We start from the raw sequence: 18,614 nt of genomic DNA on the forward strand, positions 1-18,614 counted from the left end.
CGACATCTAGTGTATAGATATCTATGGGTTCTCGGACGCGTCCGAAAGAAACAGTTCTCAGTTATGTACCTATGATTCGCTGTATCGGTTCAATGATTCATGCGCAGTATCAACAGCTCGAGCTCACAGTTCTCTCAGCACAACATGTCTCAGATCAGTGTACAGGAGTTATATATACTCCGGGATAGTTTATTTAGAGTCGGAGGGGCTGTCAGGCATGACCGAAAGTGAGTAACTTTAGTAACTTGTGGATCAGCACTGACTCAAGACGCGAACTGTTTAAAACGAATCAGTCCGATTTGGTGAACTGGTTCATCCAGTTCACTAAAAAGAACCGGTTCAAAAGAACGATTCGTTCACGAACTGGCCATCACTATCTGGAACACCTGGACTGCCCAGGGACATGTGCCCGGATTCCCTTTGTCGACTTCAGTTCACAAATTCTCCACTCCAAACTCCTAAGGCTCACTATAACCCCTTCCATCTGTCAGTGGAACACCAGCTTCCTGACAGGCAGGAAACAACAGGTGAGACTGGGAGGTGTCACCTCCAGCATTCGGACAATCAGCACTGGCGCTCCACAGGGATGCGTCCTCTCCCCACTTCTATTCTCCCTCTACACTAATGACTGCACTTCAAGTGACCAAACTGTTAAACTCCTGAAATTTGCAGATGATACTACGCTCATCGATCTCGATGAGTCTGCATACCGGCAGGAGGTGAAGCTTCTGGTGCTCTGGTGCAGTCAGAACAGTCTAGAGCTAAACACCCTCAAAACTGTGGAGATGATAGTGGACTTTATGAAAGACCCCTCAACACTACTCCCCTCACAATATCCAACAGCCCGGTGTCATCTGTGGAGGCCTTCAAGTTTCGGGGCACTACCATTTCCCAAGACCTGAAATGGGAGTGCAACATAAACTCAATCATCAAAAAGGCCCAGCAGAGGATGTACTTTCTATGCGAATTAAGGAATTATGGTCTGCCACAGGAGCTGTTGATGCTGTTCTACACTGTAGTCATTGAATCTGTCCTGTGCACATCACCATCTGGTTTGGTGCAGCAACAAAACAACAAAAAAAATTGCACAATATTGTTATTTGTAGGGGACACGGTGGCTTAATGGTTAGCATGTTCGCCTCACACCTCCAGGGTTGGGGGTTTGATTCCCGCCTCCGCCTTGTGTGTGTGGAGTTTGCATGTTCTCCCCGTGCCTCGTGGGTTTCCTCCGGGTACTCCGGTTTCCTCCCCCGGTTCAAAGACATGCATGATAGGTTGATTGGCATCTCTGGAAAATTGTCCGTAGTGTGTGATTGCGTGAGTGAATGAGAGTGTGTGTGTGCGCCCTGCGATGGGTTGGCACTCTGTCCAGGGTGTATCCCGTCTTGACACAGCACAGGCTCCCCGTGACCCGAGGTAGTTCGGATAAGCGGTAGAAAATGAGTGAGAAAGTGAGTGAGAGTGTTATTTGCACTTCCCACACTTTATGTACATAACTGATCAGTCATATATTCTGTATTCATATTTAAATACTCAGTGTCTATTGTATCACATATGCATTGTCTTGTGTAGTCTGTATTATCCTGTATAGTATAGTGTTATTTATGTCTGTACTTTTGAGAGTCACAAACAGCTGGAACCAAATTCCTTGTGTGTGTCAACACACTTGGCCAATAAACCTGATTCTGATTCTGATATGAGCTTTCTGAAGTTCAAGGACTCTAACACGCAGGCAGAACGACACAATGATTCCAATAAAATAAGTAAACAAACACATGTATTTCAATAATTCTCGAAAGAATTACATACCTCGTTCAATTGAAATTTAATTACAACCCATCGCTTTTCTTTATCACAATCTAGGTCTTTGTCATTAGTTGATTTTTTAACAAATGACTGAATTGCATATAAACATAGGAAGTGTGAATATTGTTCTATGAACTGAATGATAAGATTAGATAAGATATACTTTATTCATCCCAATGGGAAAGTCACAAATTCCAGCAGTATCTACAAACATAGGTAATAAGGCATAAAAGTTATATATATATATAACATCATACTCAAAATAAAAATGTGTGAAAGGCAACCTAATAAATATTCTAATAAAAGACATGTAAATACTCTTTTGAACCGTCATTCATCCATGCTGCAATTAACTGCGATTAAGGGCAGGAAGAGCAGCACATTTTATTAGAAACTAACACTTGCACACATAACCCTCAATAACCATTTTTCAAATCACGATGATTTTCCTATCATATTTGAAACAACAAATTCAAGTAAAATGGATTCAAACCAGCACTTTAAAAGTTTTCATTTGTAAAATGTTAAACAAAGCAATACTCATCATCAGTATTAAATCAAATGGCAAAATTTATTTAAACTTTAAAGCAAGCATAAAATTATGTAAATGTACACAACAGAAGACATTTCGGTCTGTTTAAAATAAAGAAAAAAAATAGCAGTATTTTGTATGCAAAGATTCTTTCATTATATTGTCAATAAATTGACATTTGGTCCACCACTGTTTTAAAGGGAATTAACGAGGCAGCAGCATATGAAAATGGACTGTAAGGCCAGAATAGTGAAGGATTCTGCATGCTATGTGGTGGATTTCGAGGATTTTTTCTTCATTTTTTCTTAGGCTCTGCTTTGAGGGGCTGCCCAATTTCCCTTCCACGCAGTTTAAGCCCTGCAAATCACCAGAATACAGTGGAAGCACATTGGACACACACATCAGGTTTCTTGAAACTAAAAAAAACTCAAAATGTGAAATCTCACCGATAGCTCTCTCAATCTTTCCCATTACTTGATTATTTGGTATGGCCTTTCCGGCTTCATAGTCCGCAATAACTTGTGGCTTCTCATTAACTTTCTGAAGGAGACACAATATTCATGTCATCCTTATCACAATGTACTAGTAGTAAACTCCAGTCAAAATATATTGTGCTCAATTTTTTTAATTTGCCAACTGCTTCCTAAAAGATGTGTATTATTTTCTACAACAGCACTTACTGTGGCCAAATCCTTCTGGGTTAAGCCTTTGTTTTGACGGCCCTGTTGCATGACTTTGCCCACCTCCAGAGTTACTCGCTCGTGATGGAGCTCCTCTGTTTCTCTGTCAAGTTTGGCTGTATTCTTAGTTACAACATGCTGTTTATTCTGACCTGCAGCCCCTGCAAAGAAAGGCAACACAGAATAAAGCAATAATCCGATACATTGCGCACACTGACACTTAAAAAGGCAATATTCAATGGTGTGTGGTGAAAAATGTGCTGTTGAACAGTTCAACATCCAACAGCATAGAGTGAACTTTTCAAGAACAAATTCTGAAGTCTTTGTAACGTCTCACTCAGGAGTCTATTCTTTCCTGTACCCAGAAAATCTTCCTTCTTCGAGTAAACATTTTGACAGGAAAAAAGTTGGTGTAACTTGTTTGAAAAAGGACAAAGCTCTCAGGTGAAAGTCGGGTGTCTTACACTTCTTTGTAGTCTCCACGTCTTCCCCTCGTCTTTGGGCTGTAATTACTGCCTGTAAACAAACATTTCATCAGACACACACTGCCTGAGTTAACTCACTAGCTAAACAAAATACAGTCCCACCCAGCTAACAATCTTTTTTTTTAAACAACGTCGGCTGAACAACACAAGTGTCTATGCTCTTTATTATACTATAAACACGTCAATTCCTGACAGTAAACTTGCTAACTGGTTAGCTGTAATATAAACATTAGCATATCAACCTTTTTGGATTTAGCTTGCGACGCGGATCCTTTCTTCCTCAGCACGGTCACTGTATCCCAGTCACTCTCGGCCATATTTTGTCCGAGATTCTTTGTTTTATATAATAATGATCGTGACTTATGTAGAGTTAAAAGAACGCCAACTCGCGCTAACTATTTTTTTCACAGTAAGAGTTCACGTAGAAGCCGGAAGTGCGAAATCTACGTCACTGCGTAAATCAAGCTTCAACTGATTAGCTTGTGTTTGGCTGTGTCCCAAACCACGCAGTATGCGACACATTACACTATTATGACAATATATTACAGTAATTATTAATATTAGTATTCTTTTTTCGACCAGACAAGTCTAAACCTAGCTGTCTTTACATTTCCTCTATAAAAACACTGTAAAAACAAACAAACAAACACACAAGAATGCCTCTATTAATCTATTTAGTGTATTAAATGGCTAGTAGGAAGCTATCATTGATGGAACCAAATGTTATCCTTTTTGAGAATATTCTTCATTTGCTCAGCATTTTCTCTATGGGGTTTGTACAGCAATTTAGCTAGATGATACAACACAAGCCCACACTTCAGTTAACACACATTCTATACAAAATGGCCCCTACTAAGTTTATTGTTTACCTTCATCTCCCAGGTTTCATCATATGTTGTAGTGTGTGGTGTGATTTCAGTGTGATTTTTTTGTGTGAATTTGTCAACAGATAATATATGGTACACCAAAATTTTGATTTAAAATGTTATGAAATTAATTATTTTACAATAGCATTACATCCCATTTTTCTCAACTTTTTATATTTCTTTCAAGGTGTAAAAACTCAATTATTCATTTTAATGACACTTCTAAGCCCTCCCTTATCCAGAGAAGAAATATTGCTTTGTTTTATTTCTTTTGGGCTACCTATTACACCCACAATATCTTGCTGTTGTTGTTGTTGTTTTAGCTGCTCCCTGTTCGGATTGTTATATTCTATACCATTGTTGATTTTTATAGTGTTGGTCCTTGTTGTTCTCTCAGCTGATTAATCAGGAGTAGTTTCAGTCTACCTTAAGGTGTGAATTGGGGGCAGGGCTTACCTATTTAAATTGAAGGTTCTCCGTAAGATTCTTGTAAGTATCTCTCTCTCTCTCTCTCTCTCTCTCTCTCTCTCTCTCTCTCTCTCTCTCATTCTCATTGTAAACTTTGTGTCTAATACTGTTTTGCTATATTCTACCATACCTTAATTCTCACTCTTGACTGCAAATATGTGCCTTAAACCCATCTCTGTACTCAATTCCTACACTCGCAGACACTCTCGTCCACAGAGCAGAGGTCACAATCCCAGTAACCTCATCTACCCTCCTCTGTTGTGTAAGTCTCAAACAGTGGTGGTAGGTGGGCTCTGGAATTGCCAGTCTGCTGTGAAAAAAGCTGATTTTATCTCTGCTTTAACTTCCCATTACTCCTTTGATTTTCTTGCGCTAACAGAGACCTGGATATCCCCACAGAACACTGCTACACCAGCTGCTTTATCCTCTGCCCATGCTTTCTCTCACTCACCACGAGAAACAGGCAGGGGTGGTGGTACAGGTTTATTGCTGTCAAAGAAATGGTGCTTTACACCTCTCCTCTTGTCTCATTTAACCATCTCCTCTTTTGAATTCCATGCCATTTCAGTTACCTCTCCAATTAACCTTATTATCATTGTTGTTTACCGCCCTCCTGGTCCCCTAGGTGACTTCTTGGAAGAAATGGACACACTGCTTAGTGCTTTCCCTTCTGATAGCTCCCCCCTGACAGTGCTTGGTGACTTCAACCTCCCCTCTGACAAGCTACATTCTTCTTCCCTCCTGTCTCTTCTTGACTCATTCACACTCACACTCAACAGCTACATCCCCACACACAAAGGAGGCAATGCGCTGGACCTGGTTTTCACCCGTCCTTCTCCAGCTACAGACGTGACTGCTACCCCACTACACGTCTCTGATCATCACCTGGTATCCTTTACCATCACTCTCCCTACCCTACCTAAAACTACCTCTCACCCCCTCGCTCTTACCCGCCGCAACCTTTACTCTGTCTCCCCTTCTTCTGTAGCTTCTGGCACTCTTTCTTCCCTTCCTGATCCTGAGTCTTTCTCCTCACTGCCCTTGGACTCGGCCACAGATACTTTCCTCTCATCTCTTTCCTCAACTATGGACTTCCTCTGCCCTATGTCCACTAAACCCAAGAAAACTTCTTGTTCTGCTCCTTGGCTTTCAGATATGCTGCGCAACAATCGAAGAGAGCTAAGATCATCAGAGAGAAAGTGGAAGAAATCACAACTTGATGCAGATCTTGATTCTTACCGAACACTCATGGCCAAGTTCTCCTCAGATGTGACTTCTGCCAAGACTTCCTTCTACAAGGAAAAGCTTGAAGCTTCCTCACATGACCCTCGGAAATTCCACAACATCATCTCTTCTCTGCTCAACCCCCCGGCTCCACCTTCTTCATCCTCCCTGACTGCAGAAGACTTTGCTTCTTTCTACCAGGAGAAGATTGAGGAAATCTGCCGGACCTTCACTTCAGCCCCGACTGCACTTACATCTCAGAGTATGGACTCCCCTACACCTTTGTTGTCACATTTCTCAACTGTAACAGCAGAAGAGATTCTAAAACTCATCCAGTCTTGCAATCCTACCACCTGCCCATTGGATCCACTCCCTTCCACTTTGCTGCAGACCATCTCGCAAGACCTTCTGCCCTTCATTACAACTATCACCAATAGATCCATAGCATCTGGTCAGGTACCAACTACCTTCAAGAGAGCAAGGGTTATTCCCATCCTGAAGAAACCTGCTCTGGATCCATCAGACATCAGTAACTACAGACCGGTATCACTTCTCTCGTTTCTTTCAAAAATTCTTGAACGCATTGTCTTTAATCAACTGTCTGTCTATCTCTCACAGAACAACCTCCAAGACCCCAACCAGTCTGGCTTTAAAGCAGCTCATTCCACAGAGACAGCCCTTTTAGATGTCTCTGAGAAACTACATGCTGCTAGATCAGCCAATCTCTCATCCGTCCTTATCCTCCTTGACCTTTCAGCAGCGTTTGATACGGTCAACCATAAGACTCTCTTAGCCACCCTCAGGAGTCTTGGGATATGCGGATCAGCTTGGGAATGGTTCGCTTCCTACCTGGAAGGACGCTCATATCAGGTAACATGGAGGGGAGTGACATCTGCTCCACGCAGACTCTCCACTGGCGTCCCACAAGGCTCAGTACTTGGTCCTCTTCTTTTCTCCCTGTATACTCACTCTCTTGGTGAAGTTATTTCCTCACATGGGTTCTCTTACCACTGCTATGCTGATGATACACAACTTATCTTCTCTTTCCCACCCGCAGATGCCACAGCTTCTGACCGGATCTCTGCATGTCTGGCAGAAATTTCATCATGGATGACTGCTCATCAGTTAAAGCTTAATCCTAGCAAAACTGAGCTGCTCTTCATCCCAGGTGATTCATCCCCAGGTCATGATCTTGCTATATCCTTACACAACGATCTGATCTCCCCGTCAGCCACAGCTCGCAACCTTGGGGTAACCATGGACAATCAACTGTCCTTTTCCTCTCATGTTGCTAATGTGACTCGCTCATGTCGGTTTCTTCTCTACAACATTAGAAGGATTCGACCATTTCTGTCCACACAGGCTGCTCAGGTACTTGTTCAGTCTCTTGTCATTTCTAGACTGGATTACTGCAATGCACTGCTGGCAGGTCTACATATGAACGCAATCCGTCCTCTGCAAATGATCCAAAATGCAGCTGCCCGGCTTGTTTTCAACCTGCCAAAGTTCTCTCATACCACCCCGCTGCTGCGATCCCTCCACTGGCTTCCGGTAGCTGCACGCATCAGATTCAAAACACTGATGCTGGCCTACAAAGCCAAAAATGGACCAGCTCCCTCTTACCTCAAAGCCCTCATCACTCCTGTCACCACAGCGGATGATCTGGTTCACATATTTTTTTATTTGGCACAGGTTTTACAGACAAAACTCTCCCATTTTATCTGGGCTTGGGACTGGCACTGGCTGCACCCACAATATCTAGTAATTCTGTTTATTCTCTTTGACAGTGTACTGAAAACTGTTCTGTGATATTCTCCAGACAGTGATGTACTGGTTGAAAGAACATGGGGTGAGGACTTGTATTTATAGCCTGCTGAGTCAGAGTTCAGTGCAACCAGTGTTACCTGATAACAGTTACAGAGTAAAAACAGAGTGACAATGACAGCTGTGAAATCCTCACCACTGCTACAAAAGTTAGTGCCTGTTGCCTGATCATGGAAGACATTTTTTCTGCCTACAAGTGTGTACACAACATGGTTTTGAATTATCGGAATACAATTAGATCACACCGATAAGACACGGTTATGAGGAAGTATAGAGATACTATAAAATAGTCTAGCACTGACTTCATTGACAATTGCTGATTTTTTTTATATCTAACTTATAGTCAAATAAAGTACTTTTTATACTTCTGTAAAGCTTTGTTAAAGCATATGTCCATTGTTAAAAGTGCTATACAAATAAAATTGAATAGGATATTTTGTTTTCATTAATTACTAAGTAGCACTGTCACAATTATAAGTGGACCCCATAAAATGACAGCAATTGATAACGAGCAGATGGTTGCATCCCAAACTTTAATCAAAAAGACAATGAGTATAATTATTTATACTGGTACAATGCATTTTTTTTTTTTTACCTTAAAACACTTTTCTGGGTTTTCATTTTCTATCAAACATTCTTGCATACTTTATGTTAATAAGTAAACAATATAAAGTTACGCTCTCTCTCTCTCTCTCTCTCTCTCTCTCTCTCTCTCTCTCTCTCTCACTATAACAGTATAACATTTCTGTCAAATGCTCATAATAAATCACAGATTGTTAGCAAGTATGTTATCAACTCTGAATGTACATACATGTATATACAGCACTGTAGACCTTTTTTTCCAGACAGAAAGCTTTTCCCCCTTTTATTCCTTTCCTTACACCCAATACTTTTGAGACTTTTTTATTTCATCCAATCTTAAATAAACCAGATTTTAAATGCCTTTGTATGTTTTATATTACTGTTGCAAAAAATCCCTGAGCAAACATTCTCTCACTCAGAACAGCAACAACACAAAAAAGCAAAGCAAATCATCACATCTGTTGCACATAGATGTTTTTGCCTTATAACCCTGCAAAACAACATAATTTATTGCATGGACCTTGCTATGTTTTCATCAAATTTTCAGGCTGTTTGCGACTCCCTTGCCTCCCATAAATCTGTCCTAAATAACTTTGAAATGACTAGAAAAAAACATTTTTAATTCAAGTTTCAAAATTACTTACAATTCTCTCCAAATATGCACAAATGCATTATCACTATAACTCTGCAGTATGGGCAGTGGGCCAAGAGATTTTAGACTGATTAAAAGGCTGCAGGTAATCACACTATAATCAATACAGGGGGCTCCAGTTAAGTGTTCCAATAGAAATTAATGCCTGACACGTGCTGGGAGACAACCATACCATCTCCACTAAACTGTAATGGAGAAATCCTAAGGCAAAACCACATCCTACATCTGTAAGGTGATGGCGACCCAGCATTACACGTGACATTCCTACCAGCACAGCCCACAGAACAAGCAAAATGCGCAAAGGAACTGCAAGAATCAAATGTGCTAACAAGAACTTCGACACCATGACAGCACGGCTTGCATGTGCTGCTGGGAAGGAGTAGGTGTCCATGGCCAGGTAGTCAAGGAAACTGGGTGACATCTCCCAGGGTCCTTTGCGCTTCACCAACTTTTGCATTCCAGCCACAGTCATCACATCCAATAAGAGAGCTGTGGAGAAAAAGGTTTAGATGTGAAATAAGTTGGTAATATGTTAGCTAAGAAATCAGCACAATAAACTGAGGAGAGCATCACATCTCTCTCTCTCTCGCTCTCTCTCTCCCACCCTCTCTCCCTTCTATATTCCCATATCTACTGACCTACAAACCTGTATCATTGCATCCTTAAAACCTTCTCTATTATGTATGCTATAGAATGCATTGTTTATTTCTATTATTGATTTTGTGAATATGAATTTTAACTATGATAGGACTATCTAATACAAATTGATAACACAATTTAATCTCCAATAATCACAATGTTTGTTAGCCAACTGGTATTTATAATGATCCATAATTCATCCGATACAGAGGGTTAACTGAGGATGAATGAATGATTGAACATTTTTGGCCTATTGTGTCTTTACTTGATTGCTTTGGTTCTGCGTACTGTGGCTGTGCATTTCTACTCTGAAGCGATTCTTTCGATGTATCGTTTTTAGTCAGACATTTGATACAGTGCTCGAAGTGAACATACAGAAATATGTTTAGTGACTCTTAAGGAGTAGAAATAAATGTAAAACGATTGCAGCTAGACTCAGAAAATACACGGAACACGTCACGAAGTGCAGTTTTTTTTTTTTCAACTTTTGAACCTTTAAATTTTGTGAATCGACCTCGTGAACCATTTGTGAATCGACACGGCTATTTAAATGAGTCAGTCGTACTGTATCGATTCATTCTTGAACGGTTCAGCACCATTTAGTAGACGTCCATATTAAATGTACATGTTTACCATGAGTGTAGCTTCTGATGTCAAAACGAATTCCTGTTCACAGCAAAAATATCCGGTGTCGAATAAACACGATGCATATTTGCGTTTATTTGTTTACAGCCCAACAGCACAAATCAGCATTGCAGGTGTTCGTTCAACATTGTGGTTTTTTTCCGGTAGTAAAACTCACCAAGCAGCAAATTGATTAAAACCTCCTGGCCAGCTAGTGTGTTGCTCCTGGTAATACACACCAGCGTGCCGATGATCCACGGGATGCCGTGGCCGGTAAGCGCGAGCAGTTTGACCATGGAGCGCGCGCTGCCCCATGACGATGTCGTGTGCGCGCACAGGCTGAGTCGCTTTGACATACAGATATCTATAGCTAACAGAGAGTTCATCGCTATACCCTTGAATGACGGGTTGAGCTGCATGCAATCCTCCTCTTTCCTCTCTTTGCTGCTATCTCCCGGTTCCTGCTGCGCGTTGTCTCCGGCGCTCGCGTGTGCAAACTGCGGCTGTTTGTGCGACGGCCTCCGTGCACGAGCTTCGGTATTACTGCTGTTCCTCAATGGCTGCTGGAGAGACATGAACTCCGTTCTGTTCAGCACGTTGTTCCGGTCTCTCGCTCTAGATCTAGTTTGGCTCGTAGGCATTTTGTTCTTCTAGGCCACGGTTTAGCGTAGAGTCCAGTGTTTGTGTGATTATTCTGTGCAGAGTGGCCAGGTACCATGTCCATGCCCAGATCGCGTGTTGCCCTGTTGTAACTCTTGCGAGTTCTATTCCAGTCTATTCCTATAAATAGACACGCCAACTGACTGGCTTCATGAATTGCACCCACATAGCGGTTCATACAGCGCTCACAGACAACGAAAAGTGTTTTACAATAACATTTACACCTCCTGGCTTTTCATTGGAAATAAACAAAACCAAAAACAATGCAACAGAACGCTAGTAACAAAATGTTTAGACTTGTTACATTATTAAATTTTGTATTTGACGAGTAAATCTATCTTTTAATAAATTGCTCGAGTTGGTTTATGTATTGTAGGCAAATCTAGCTTGTGTTTATTTATTTAATCCTTAACGTGTGGTCACAATCACGTGACATTATGGATGTGACGTCACAATTGGGAAAGTAGAATGACAGCGTAGTTCTGGTATTCCAGGACACCTGTATAAATATTTAGAGTTGTAGTACTTTAGAGGCATAATGTAGACTAAATTTTATATATGATGGTACAAGTGAAATTTACTACATAATATAGTAATTGTTCAGAATGAACCTAATTAAACAACTACTAAGGTTTTATGGGTTTGTCAACAACAGACTCTGGTCTTCAACAGACTCAGACATTTCTGTTCTAGTGAAATGTCACATTGGGTAAGAATAGTTACATCGTTAAAATGTTTTGACAACTGATAAAAATGTTATCAGTAACCACATTAAAGCCCAATTATAATACAGACTACAGTACCCAGGATGCAATGGGGGCTTCGGAGGTGAAGTCTATTCTAAGCCGCTTAAGAGAGAGAGAGAAGGAGAGCGCGCGCGCGTGTGTGTGTGTGTGTGTGTGTGTGTGTGTGTGTGTGAGAGAGAGAGAGAGAGAGAGAGAGAGAGAGAGAGAGAGAGAGAGAGAGAGAGAGAGAGAGTGTGTGTGTGTGTGTGTGTGTGAGAGAGAGAGAGAGAGAGAGAGAGAGAGAGTGTGTGTTTGTGTGTGTGTGTGTGTGTGTGATAGAGAGAGAGAGAGTGTGTGTGTGTGTGTGTGTGTGTGTGTGTGTGTGTGTGTGTGTGTGTGTGAGAGAGAGAGAGAGAGAGAGAGAGAGAGAGTGTGTGTGTGTGTGTGTGTGTGTGTGTGTGTGTGAGAGAGAGAGAGAGAGAGAGAGAGAGAGAGAGAGAGAGTGTGTGTCTGTGAGAGAGAGAGAGAGAGAGAGAGAGAGAGATAAAGATAAACACTGACAGCTGAAGGGTTTCGTTTCACACCAGGGAACCTGCCGAGCCTTTAATAGCACGTGCGATATAAAGTAGCGCGACTTGCAGTTTAAACGCCTTCTCTATCCCGAGGGAAACAGCAGAACATCTTTTCACTGCCACTTCAGAAACCGTCATTTTAACTTCCAGCCCTGATGTCGAGTTCGAGCTGAATTGAGTGCGTGGAGTTTTGATTTGTTCTCGTTACCCCGTTATGGAGAATCAGCGCCTGGTTCACCACAGCAGATTGGTGCTGCTTCTATTAGTGTAACTGGTCTTCATGCATTACTTGTGGACTCCGTGTAGCAGGTGTTCCTTGGACTTTTGCACGACCTTTATGATTTATTATGTATTGGATGTACATATGAGGTGACAATATGCCTTTGGATAATATTCGAATATTATTTGAATGTCACAGCTGTAATGTACAACGTATTAATGTATAATGTGACGTTAGTTACTGTTATAATCTTTTTATATATTTTTCTATTTGCAGACATTACATTTGTATGTCATATTACTGCATTTTAAAGCCTACAGCAAAACTAGTGATTTTTACCCACTAGTAAATATCTAAATCTGAGTGCCTGTTGTACTAAAATATTTGCTGTAAGTGCTACATATGTTAATACAACTGCTACAAGACTATAGTGGTAGTACAAATAGTATTACATCAATAGCTAAAAGTATGAATTCCTAATAATGTGAATGCTGCTTCTTTAATACTGATGGATACTAGTAGAATTGACCAACACCACTATGGGGTGTATGCAGAGTGCAGGCACAAATTTTTATGAAAATATTAGAGTCCTGGAACTGAACGCCTCTATCGATTCTAGTCCTACTGTGATTGATGAGTCGTCCAATGTAGTACTGAGGTACCGTACACCCTACTTTAGAGCTGCTGCCCGGGTGCAGGTGCCACCAGTTGTCCATAAAGAAATTTGGACTGTGGGCTGGATCCAGGCCTGCAACCAAATGGATTTCTTCAATTACTATGGAGAAGAAGGAATGTACGTATAAAAAAGCACCAGTATACCAATAATCAATTTATGTATGCATGTACATATATGTTTCTTTAAAAATGTCTAAATAATTAACGTGTAACTAAATAATTCTGTCTTTGTATTTAAAGAATAAAACAAAAATATCGCTTTTAGGCAGCATAAAGTTGCAAGGGACATACACAAGAATGTTTAGTCAGGATGTTAGTAATATTTATGCTCCAGTTTCCTGGGATTGTTTCCTTAATGGACAAAAAAAAATTAACACACCCATAGCAGGACAAAAGAAAATCTTTTTTGACATGCAGTCATTTAACTTTAAAGAAAGGGATTTCCTCACTCAGTTTATTCCAGTAATAGATTTTTTTCAAAAGAATGAATCTATTTAAGAGTCCATTTGTTCACTTGAGTATGAATTTTGAAATTCAGTCTCTACTATGGTGGTTACTATAATAATATAAAAGAAGAGCTAATAAAGCAAAAGAAAGATAACAACAACTAATGTGGAAGCATTTTACTTTATGATGAGTTTTTGTTTTGGTTTAGAACTACCATTTATTTGTGTAACCCTCACCACTGTAGATCAAGTTGGGAGCTCCCTGAGCTGAGAGATGGACACATCCAGGCCATCAGTGATTCAGATGGAGTGAACTACCCATGGTATGGCTGTACCACTGAGATATACACTATAGTAGGACCTAACAAAAAGAGCACCACCCTCACTGTGAGCATGAACGACAATTTTTGCCCCAGTGTGACATGGAGCATCCCCACAGGCACCCGCAGTGTCCCCCCACTTTTGAGCTCCATCCACAGGGACCAGCGCTTCACCACCTGGCTGGTGGCCATGAATGAGGCCAGAGCTGAGATTGTACTGCTCAGGACCATCCGCTGGAGGATGCAGCTTGCTATTGAGGTAGATCCTAAGAAGCCTCTGGGACAAAGAGCTCGCATCATGGATCATCTTGCTCAGGAACAGCCAGAGATCTTGACTATGAATGAACCCATCCCACATAATGCCTTGGTCAAACCCAATGCCAATGATGCTCAGGTGCTAATTTGGAGACCTAAAAGAGGGAAATCAGTTCTGGTCATACCCCCTAAGTGTAAGGAGTGGAGTGACTGGAGTAAGTAAGTGAAGTGAAAAAACAAACACTTGACTGTTTAAGACTTAATTGATTTACTTCTGCCTTCTAATTAAATGTACTTTAAGAAGTACAACATAAGAAGTACATTTTTTATTTATTGATTTGTTGATCTTTTATTGGATGTTAGGAATTCAGGTGTGGCCTCAGATGAACAGCACTCTCCATTAATGTTTTACCATTTGTTGAATTATTTCAAGTAATGTTCTGAATTTTGTATGCATGCAGTTCTGTAAGCAGGAATTAGTAGTCACATCTACTTTATGCTACATTTGAATGGAGAGTTTTAATCAGATGCATCAGTGAGAGTTTTAATCAGATGCATTAGAAATGATGCTGACTTAGACTTTAATTCATAGTAGTATGGTACAATGTTGTAATTAGGAGCTGATCTGAAAAGCATTGTGTAGTTGTGGGCAACTCACAGATCATATTCAGGTTAGTGCTTAATGGCATATCAACAATTTTCACATCATGTGAAGATATGCATGTGATTTATTGACAAATATAAAAATTTTGTGGGAAAAACTTCTTAGTGACTGATGTTTCTATTCTCATAAAGCATTCTATACATTTTGGTTGTACACATCAACATCTATAGAAAAAGTCCTTGATAAGATGGCACCAATTCGTAAAAACTTTTCACCAACTTTCATGTTCTTTCCATAATTTACTTCTCTAAAACATTTGATCATATGCATCATGTCCTATGTAAGATTAATGTTCACAAGAATCGCTCTGTAGTTATAGTTGTAGCATAGGAGCCCTGTCTCAGTGGGGACTGTATGCCCTGATTCCAAACTGATCATAGCAGCCACAATTTTTACTCATCTGCACTGATGTGAGAAACCTTTTTTGCCTTTTCCTTTTTTATTCTACTGTATGTGTTACAGTATGTTTTTGTTTAGTATGAACAGGGGGAACACTATTAAGAATATAGAAATCATATCACATTATTATATCACAAATTATACATCATACTTTTTAAGAAGACAGCTAAAATATATATAAGGACAACAAAGAGGTATTGCTATATTTGGATATTACAAATTCTAGGTGTTTTACCAGACATGCCTGACATACACATAGGTTAAACTAGAAGAAGGTAGATGGGTAAGAGATGACCTTAAGGCACAGGAACTCCTCCACATTTGCCACCCTTAAAGTTTAGGCAGAGAAGCACTACAGTTCCTGAGTTTGTTTGAAAATGGAAACGATAAAATTAAAAGATGATGTAATTTTAATGGTAATGTCAACATTAAATAGCTGTTTTATTTTTTCTGCATCATTTTACTGGTAAAACCTATGCATTGTGTTTTGCACTAAGAGTCTCTACAGTTAATGACTAGAAAATGCAAATAACAATGAGATGATTATCTTTTTAATATTGACATCTGGATTAAATATAGAAAATAAAAAATGTGTCTTAGCCATGCTGATGCCTCAAACATACATTCATGAATTGTATCCATCTCCCAGAGTTATCATCTTTGGTCTGACACCATTGAACTTGATCAGGCAACTGAAAGCATAATGTTTGAATACATTCTAAGCATACAGTTCCACTTAAAAGAGAAATATTTAGAGAAAAAATGTGCAATTTAAAACAGACCACTCCAAAACTATTGGACTGCCAAGGTCAATTCCTTAGTTTTTCCTGTAGACTGAAGTCATTTGGATCTGAGATAAAAGAAATGAGTATTAAAATATGAATTTAGAATGTCAGCTTTTATTATGTGGTATTTATATGTAGCAAAGGTTTTGAATATATGATTCACAGGTATTTCTTCTTACCCAATAGTTCGTTAAACAATAAGCATCTACTCTTGGTGTTTTAGCCTCCAGTTTCACCTGTAAAGACTGCATTTGATGAAAAAGCCTACATGGAATGTAGAGAGATGTCTATGGGAGACAAGCAAGCCATTTTGAACAAAATGAAAAGAAAAAAGGCTAAATCAATCATACGCATTGTACAAACACTGAGCATAGCCACTGCAACATTTTGTAATGTCCAAAAATAAAAAAGAAACCACTGATGTACTGACCAACAGACACTGAACATGTCAGTCAAAAAGAACAACAGCAGCAGAAACATTACAGGAGTTGTGGCAACCCCCCCCCAACACACACACACACCCTAAACACCTAAAAAAAAAAATTAATTGATTTCCACAAGGCAGGAGTGAAGGTCTCACAATCCACCATTTAAAGAAGCCAAATCACAAGATGCAAAACAATCATCATCAGTAAGAATCAGAAGGCCAAATAGGAATTCACGAAGAAGTACAGAAATGATCTGCAAAGGATTAATCTAAAGGGTGATTGTAGAGGAAGAAAGGATCTACTCTTGATCAGAAATATAAAAGCTCATCTATAAAGCATGGTGGAGGTGGTGTCATGGCTTGAGCTTGCATGGCTATTTCTGGGAGGGACTCACCAATCTTTATTCATGATGTAATTAGGTAGATGAATTAAAAAGTTTATAGGACATTTTTTCATCCTTATTAATCAGTTGTTACTTTAACAGCAAGGCAATGATCTAAACAATACTGACAACTCAACAAAGGACTTTGTCAGAAGAATAAAGTAGTAGGTTTTAGACTGGCCAAGCCAATCAACCAGTCTTTAACTCAACTGATCAAACAGGTTGGGAGAAAGTCCTATTACGGTCTGAACAACTGAATCTAGGATGAATGCAACCACTGTTCTCAGAGAGACTTCCTGATCCTAAAATATGTTAAATGTATGATGTATATAACTGTATCATGGAAGACTAGCTACATGTTTATGTAAAGGACAATACATTACTTAACAGTAATATTTTAATAAAACAATATGTGATTTAGATGTAAGAGATCTAATATTAAACAGTCCAAGCTTCAGATAAAAGGTTATGACTGGGCATTCAGTACAATTTAATTTTATAGTAATTAGGCTACAAAAAAAAAAAAAAACTTTGTTTACTTAACAAACATTTCAACTATTTATACATTTCTGTTTAGAAGTTTCCATGTTGTGGAACCTGAGTGATGAGCCTAGTGCAGCTAGAAGACAGTTGATTTAGCCAACTGTAGTACAGCCAGCTGAGAGTTGATTTAGCCTAATTTATCCTGCTTGTCTGTTCCCTGGCCCTGGCTCTGGATTGGCACTGATTAATTAGAACTATTGCAAAACTATGTGTTATGCTGCAAGAAATGAGCCTTGCAGAGCGACATCTTCCTGAGTGGGATGGATACCATCCCATATTGCTTTCAGAGCACTTCCTGGGCATCCAGCAGTTCAGCAACCATAAAGTACTGTAAACTACATCACCATGCTGCACTTGGATGGGGTTCTAATTTACATGCCTTTACAATAATATTCATGTTAATCGAGTATATATTATAGAAATTGCTAAATGATGAAAGCGTATATCATTTGCTCCTACATGAAAAAATAACTTTGAAAACCTATGCTTGCCTAGGATGCCAAGATATGTCTGGCACCCTGGCTCCTAGTATACACTTAACTAATACAGCTGGTTCCCCTAAAAGCCTAGCTAATGTTAAGTGGCATAAGATATAACCTATAACCAGAGCTCTTTGAGGTTTCTCAGTGGGTGCTTCACTGAAGAGAGTAAATCTGTTTCTGGCACATTAAGTTTTCACCCCTTCACCTCACTGGGAGGGCTCTAATGCCATTGCTGGGAGATTACTAACTATGCCTATGGCATCCACACTATCCTTTACTGGAACTACACTGTATAATACTAACCTTCTCTAGAGTCTGTGTGCACACCTCTGATGCTTAGATTTTCTCCATCAGCGAGCTAATTAACATACCCTTAAGACAATTAAAGGTGAACTCACTGAAACAGCTAAATATTTGTCTTGTTAAGTGTTTAACGTATCTTAGTCAAAGATTTGTTAATATTATTATAGACAGATTTGATATGGATTGCCTTGTGCTTGCTTTCTGTTGACAAAAGAAATATTAATTTAAATCTGTTTTAATCTTTTTATTTGAAACTGACAGTAGATGACAATATAACCACATCAGATTAGTAAATTTCAGAAACTTTATTTCACTAAGTTCCTCATCAAAAGCATTAACATGTGTATTAGATACCTTACCTACACATTTCCTC

The 18,614-nt window shown here is 39.6% G+C and overlaps 4 protein-coding genes across 8 annotated transcripts; 2 read left to right on the plus strand and 2 right to left on the minus strand.

Moving 5' to 3' along the window:
- Positions 1 to 2,358: 2,358 nt before the first annotated feature.
- On the minus strand, positions 2,359 to 3,943 carry edf1 (endothelial differentiation-related factor 1). Its single transcript, XM_060884070.1, has 5 exons — positions 3,746 to 3,943; positions 3,483 to 3,534; positions 3,019 to 3,179; positions 2,785 to 2,878; positions 2,359 to 2,695 (listed from the first exon to the last, which is right to left on the minus strand). The coding sequence occupies exons 1-5, from the start codon at positions 3,818 to 3,820 to the stop codon at positions 2,634 to 2,636; spliced, it is 444 nt and encodes a 147-aa protein (XP_060740053.1). The 5' UTR covers positions 3,821 to 3,943; the 3' UTR covers positions 2,359 to 2,633.
- Positions 3,944 to 6,557: 2,614 nt separating this feature from the next.
- LOC132854305 (uncharacterized) lies at positions 6,558 to 7,887 on the plus strand. The gene is made up of 4 exons (XM_060882599.1): positions 6,558 to 6,590; positions 6,680 to 6,931; positions 7,119 to 7,726; positions 7,849 to 7,887. The coding sequence occupies exons 2-4, from the start codon at positions 6,877 to 6,879 to the stop codon at positions 7,885 to 7,887; spliced, it is 702 nt and encodes a 233-aa protein (XP_060738582.1). The 5' UTR covers positions 6,558 to 6,590; positions 6,680 to 6,876.
- A 501-nt stretch (positions 7,888 to 8,388) lies between these two features.
- plpp7a (phospholipid phosphatase 7a (inactive)) lies at positions 8,389 to 11,432 on the minus strand. Of its 2 annotated transcripts, none has more exons than XM_060884173.1 (2): positions 10,777 to 11,432; positions 8,389 to 9,608 (listed from the first exon to the last, which is right to left on the minus strand). In XM_060884173.1, the coding sequence occupies exons 1-2, from the start codon at positions 11,021 to 11,023 to the stop codon at positions 9,220 to 9,222; spliced, it is 636 nt and encodes a 211-aa protein (XP_060740156.1). In that variant the 5' UTR covers positions 11,024 to 11,432; the 3' UTR covers positions 8,389 to 9,219. The 2 variants fall into 2 exon arrangements, with proteins under 2 accessions (XP_060740156.1, XP_060740155.1); XM_060884172.1 differs by having other exon boundaries at positions 8,395 to 9,608; positions 10,561 to 11,430.
- Positions 11,433 to 12,092: 660 nt separating this feature from the next.
- Positions 12,093 to 15,511, plus strand: fam78aa (family with sequence similarity 78 member Aa). Of its 4 annotated transcripts, none has more exons than XM_060883213.1 (3): positions 12,093 to 12,648; positions 13,179 to 13,352; positions 13,926 to 15,510. In XM_060883213.1, the coding sequence occupies exons 1-3, from the start codon at positions 12,620 to 12,622 to the stop codon at positions 14,476 to 14,478; spliced, it is 756 nt and encodes a 251-aa protein (XP_060739196.1). In that variant the 5' UTR covers positions 12,093 to 12,619; the 3' UTR covers positions 14,479 to 15,510. The 4 variants fall into 4 exon arrangements, with proteins under 4 accessions (XP_060739196.1, XP_060739197.1, XP_060739198.1 ...); XM_060883214.1 differs by having other exon boundaries at positions 12,094 to 12,708; positions 13,239 to 13,352; positions 13,926 to 15,511; XM_060883215.1 differs by having other exon boundaries at positions 12,095 to 12,517; positions 13,926 to 15,509.
- The last annotated feature ends 3,103 nt before the right edge of the window (positions 15,512 to 18,614 follow it).

Source organism: Tachysurus vachellii, chromosome 12, assembly GCF_030014155.1.
Source record: "Tachysurus vachellii isolate PV-2020 chromosome 12, HZAU_Pvac_v1, whole genome shotgun sequence".
Lineage (NCBI taxonomy): Eukaryota > Metazoa > Chordata > Actinopteri > Siluriformes > Bagridae > Tachysurus > Tachysurus vachellii.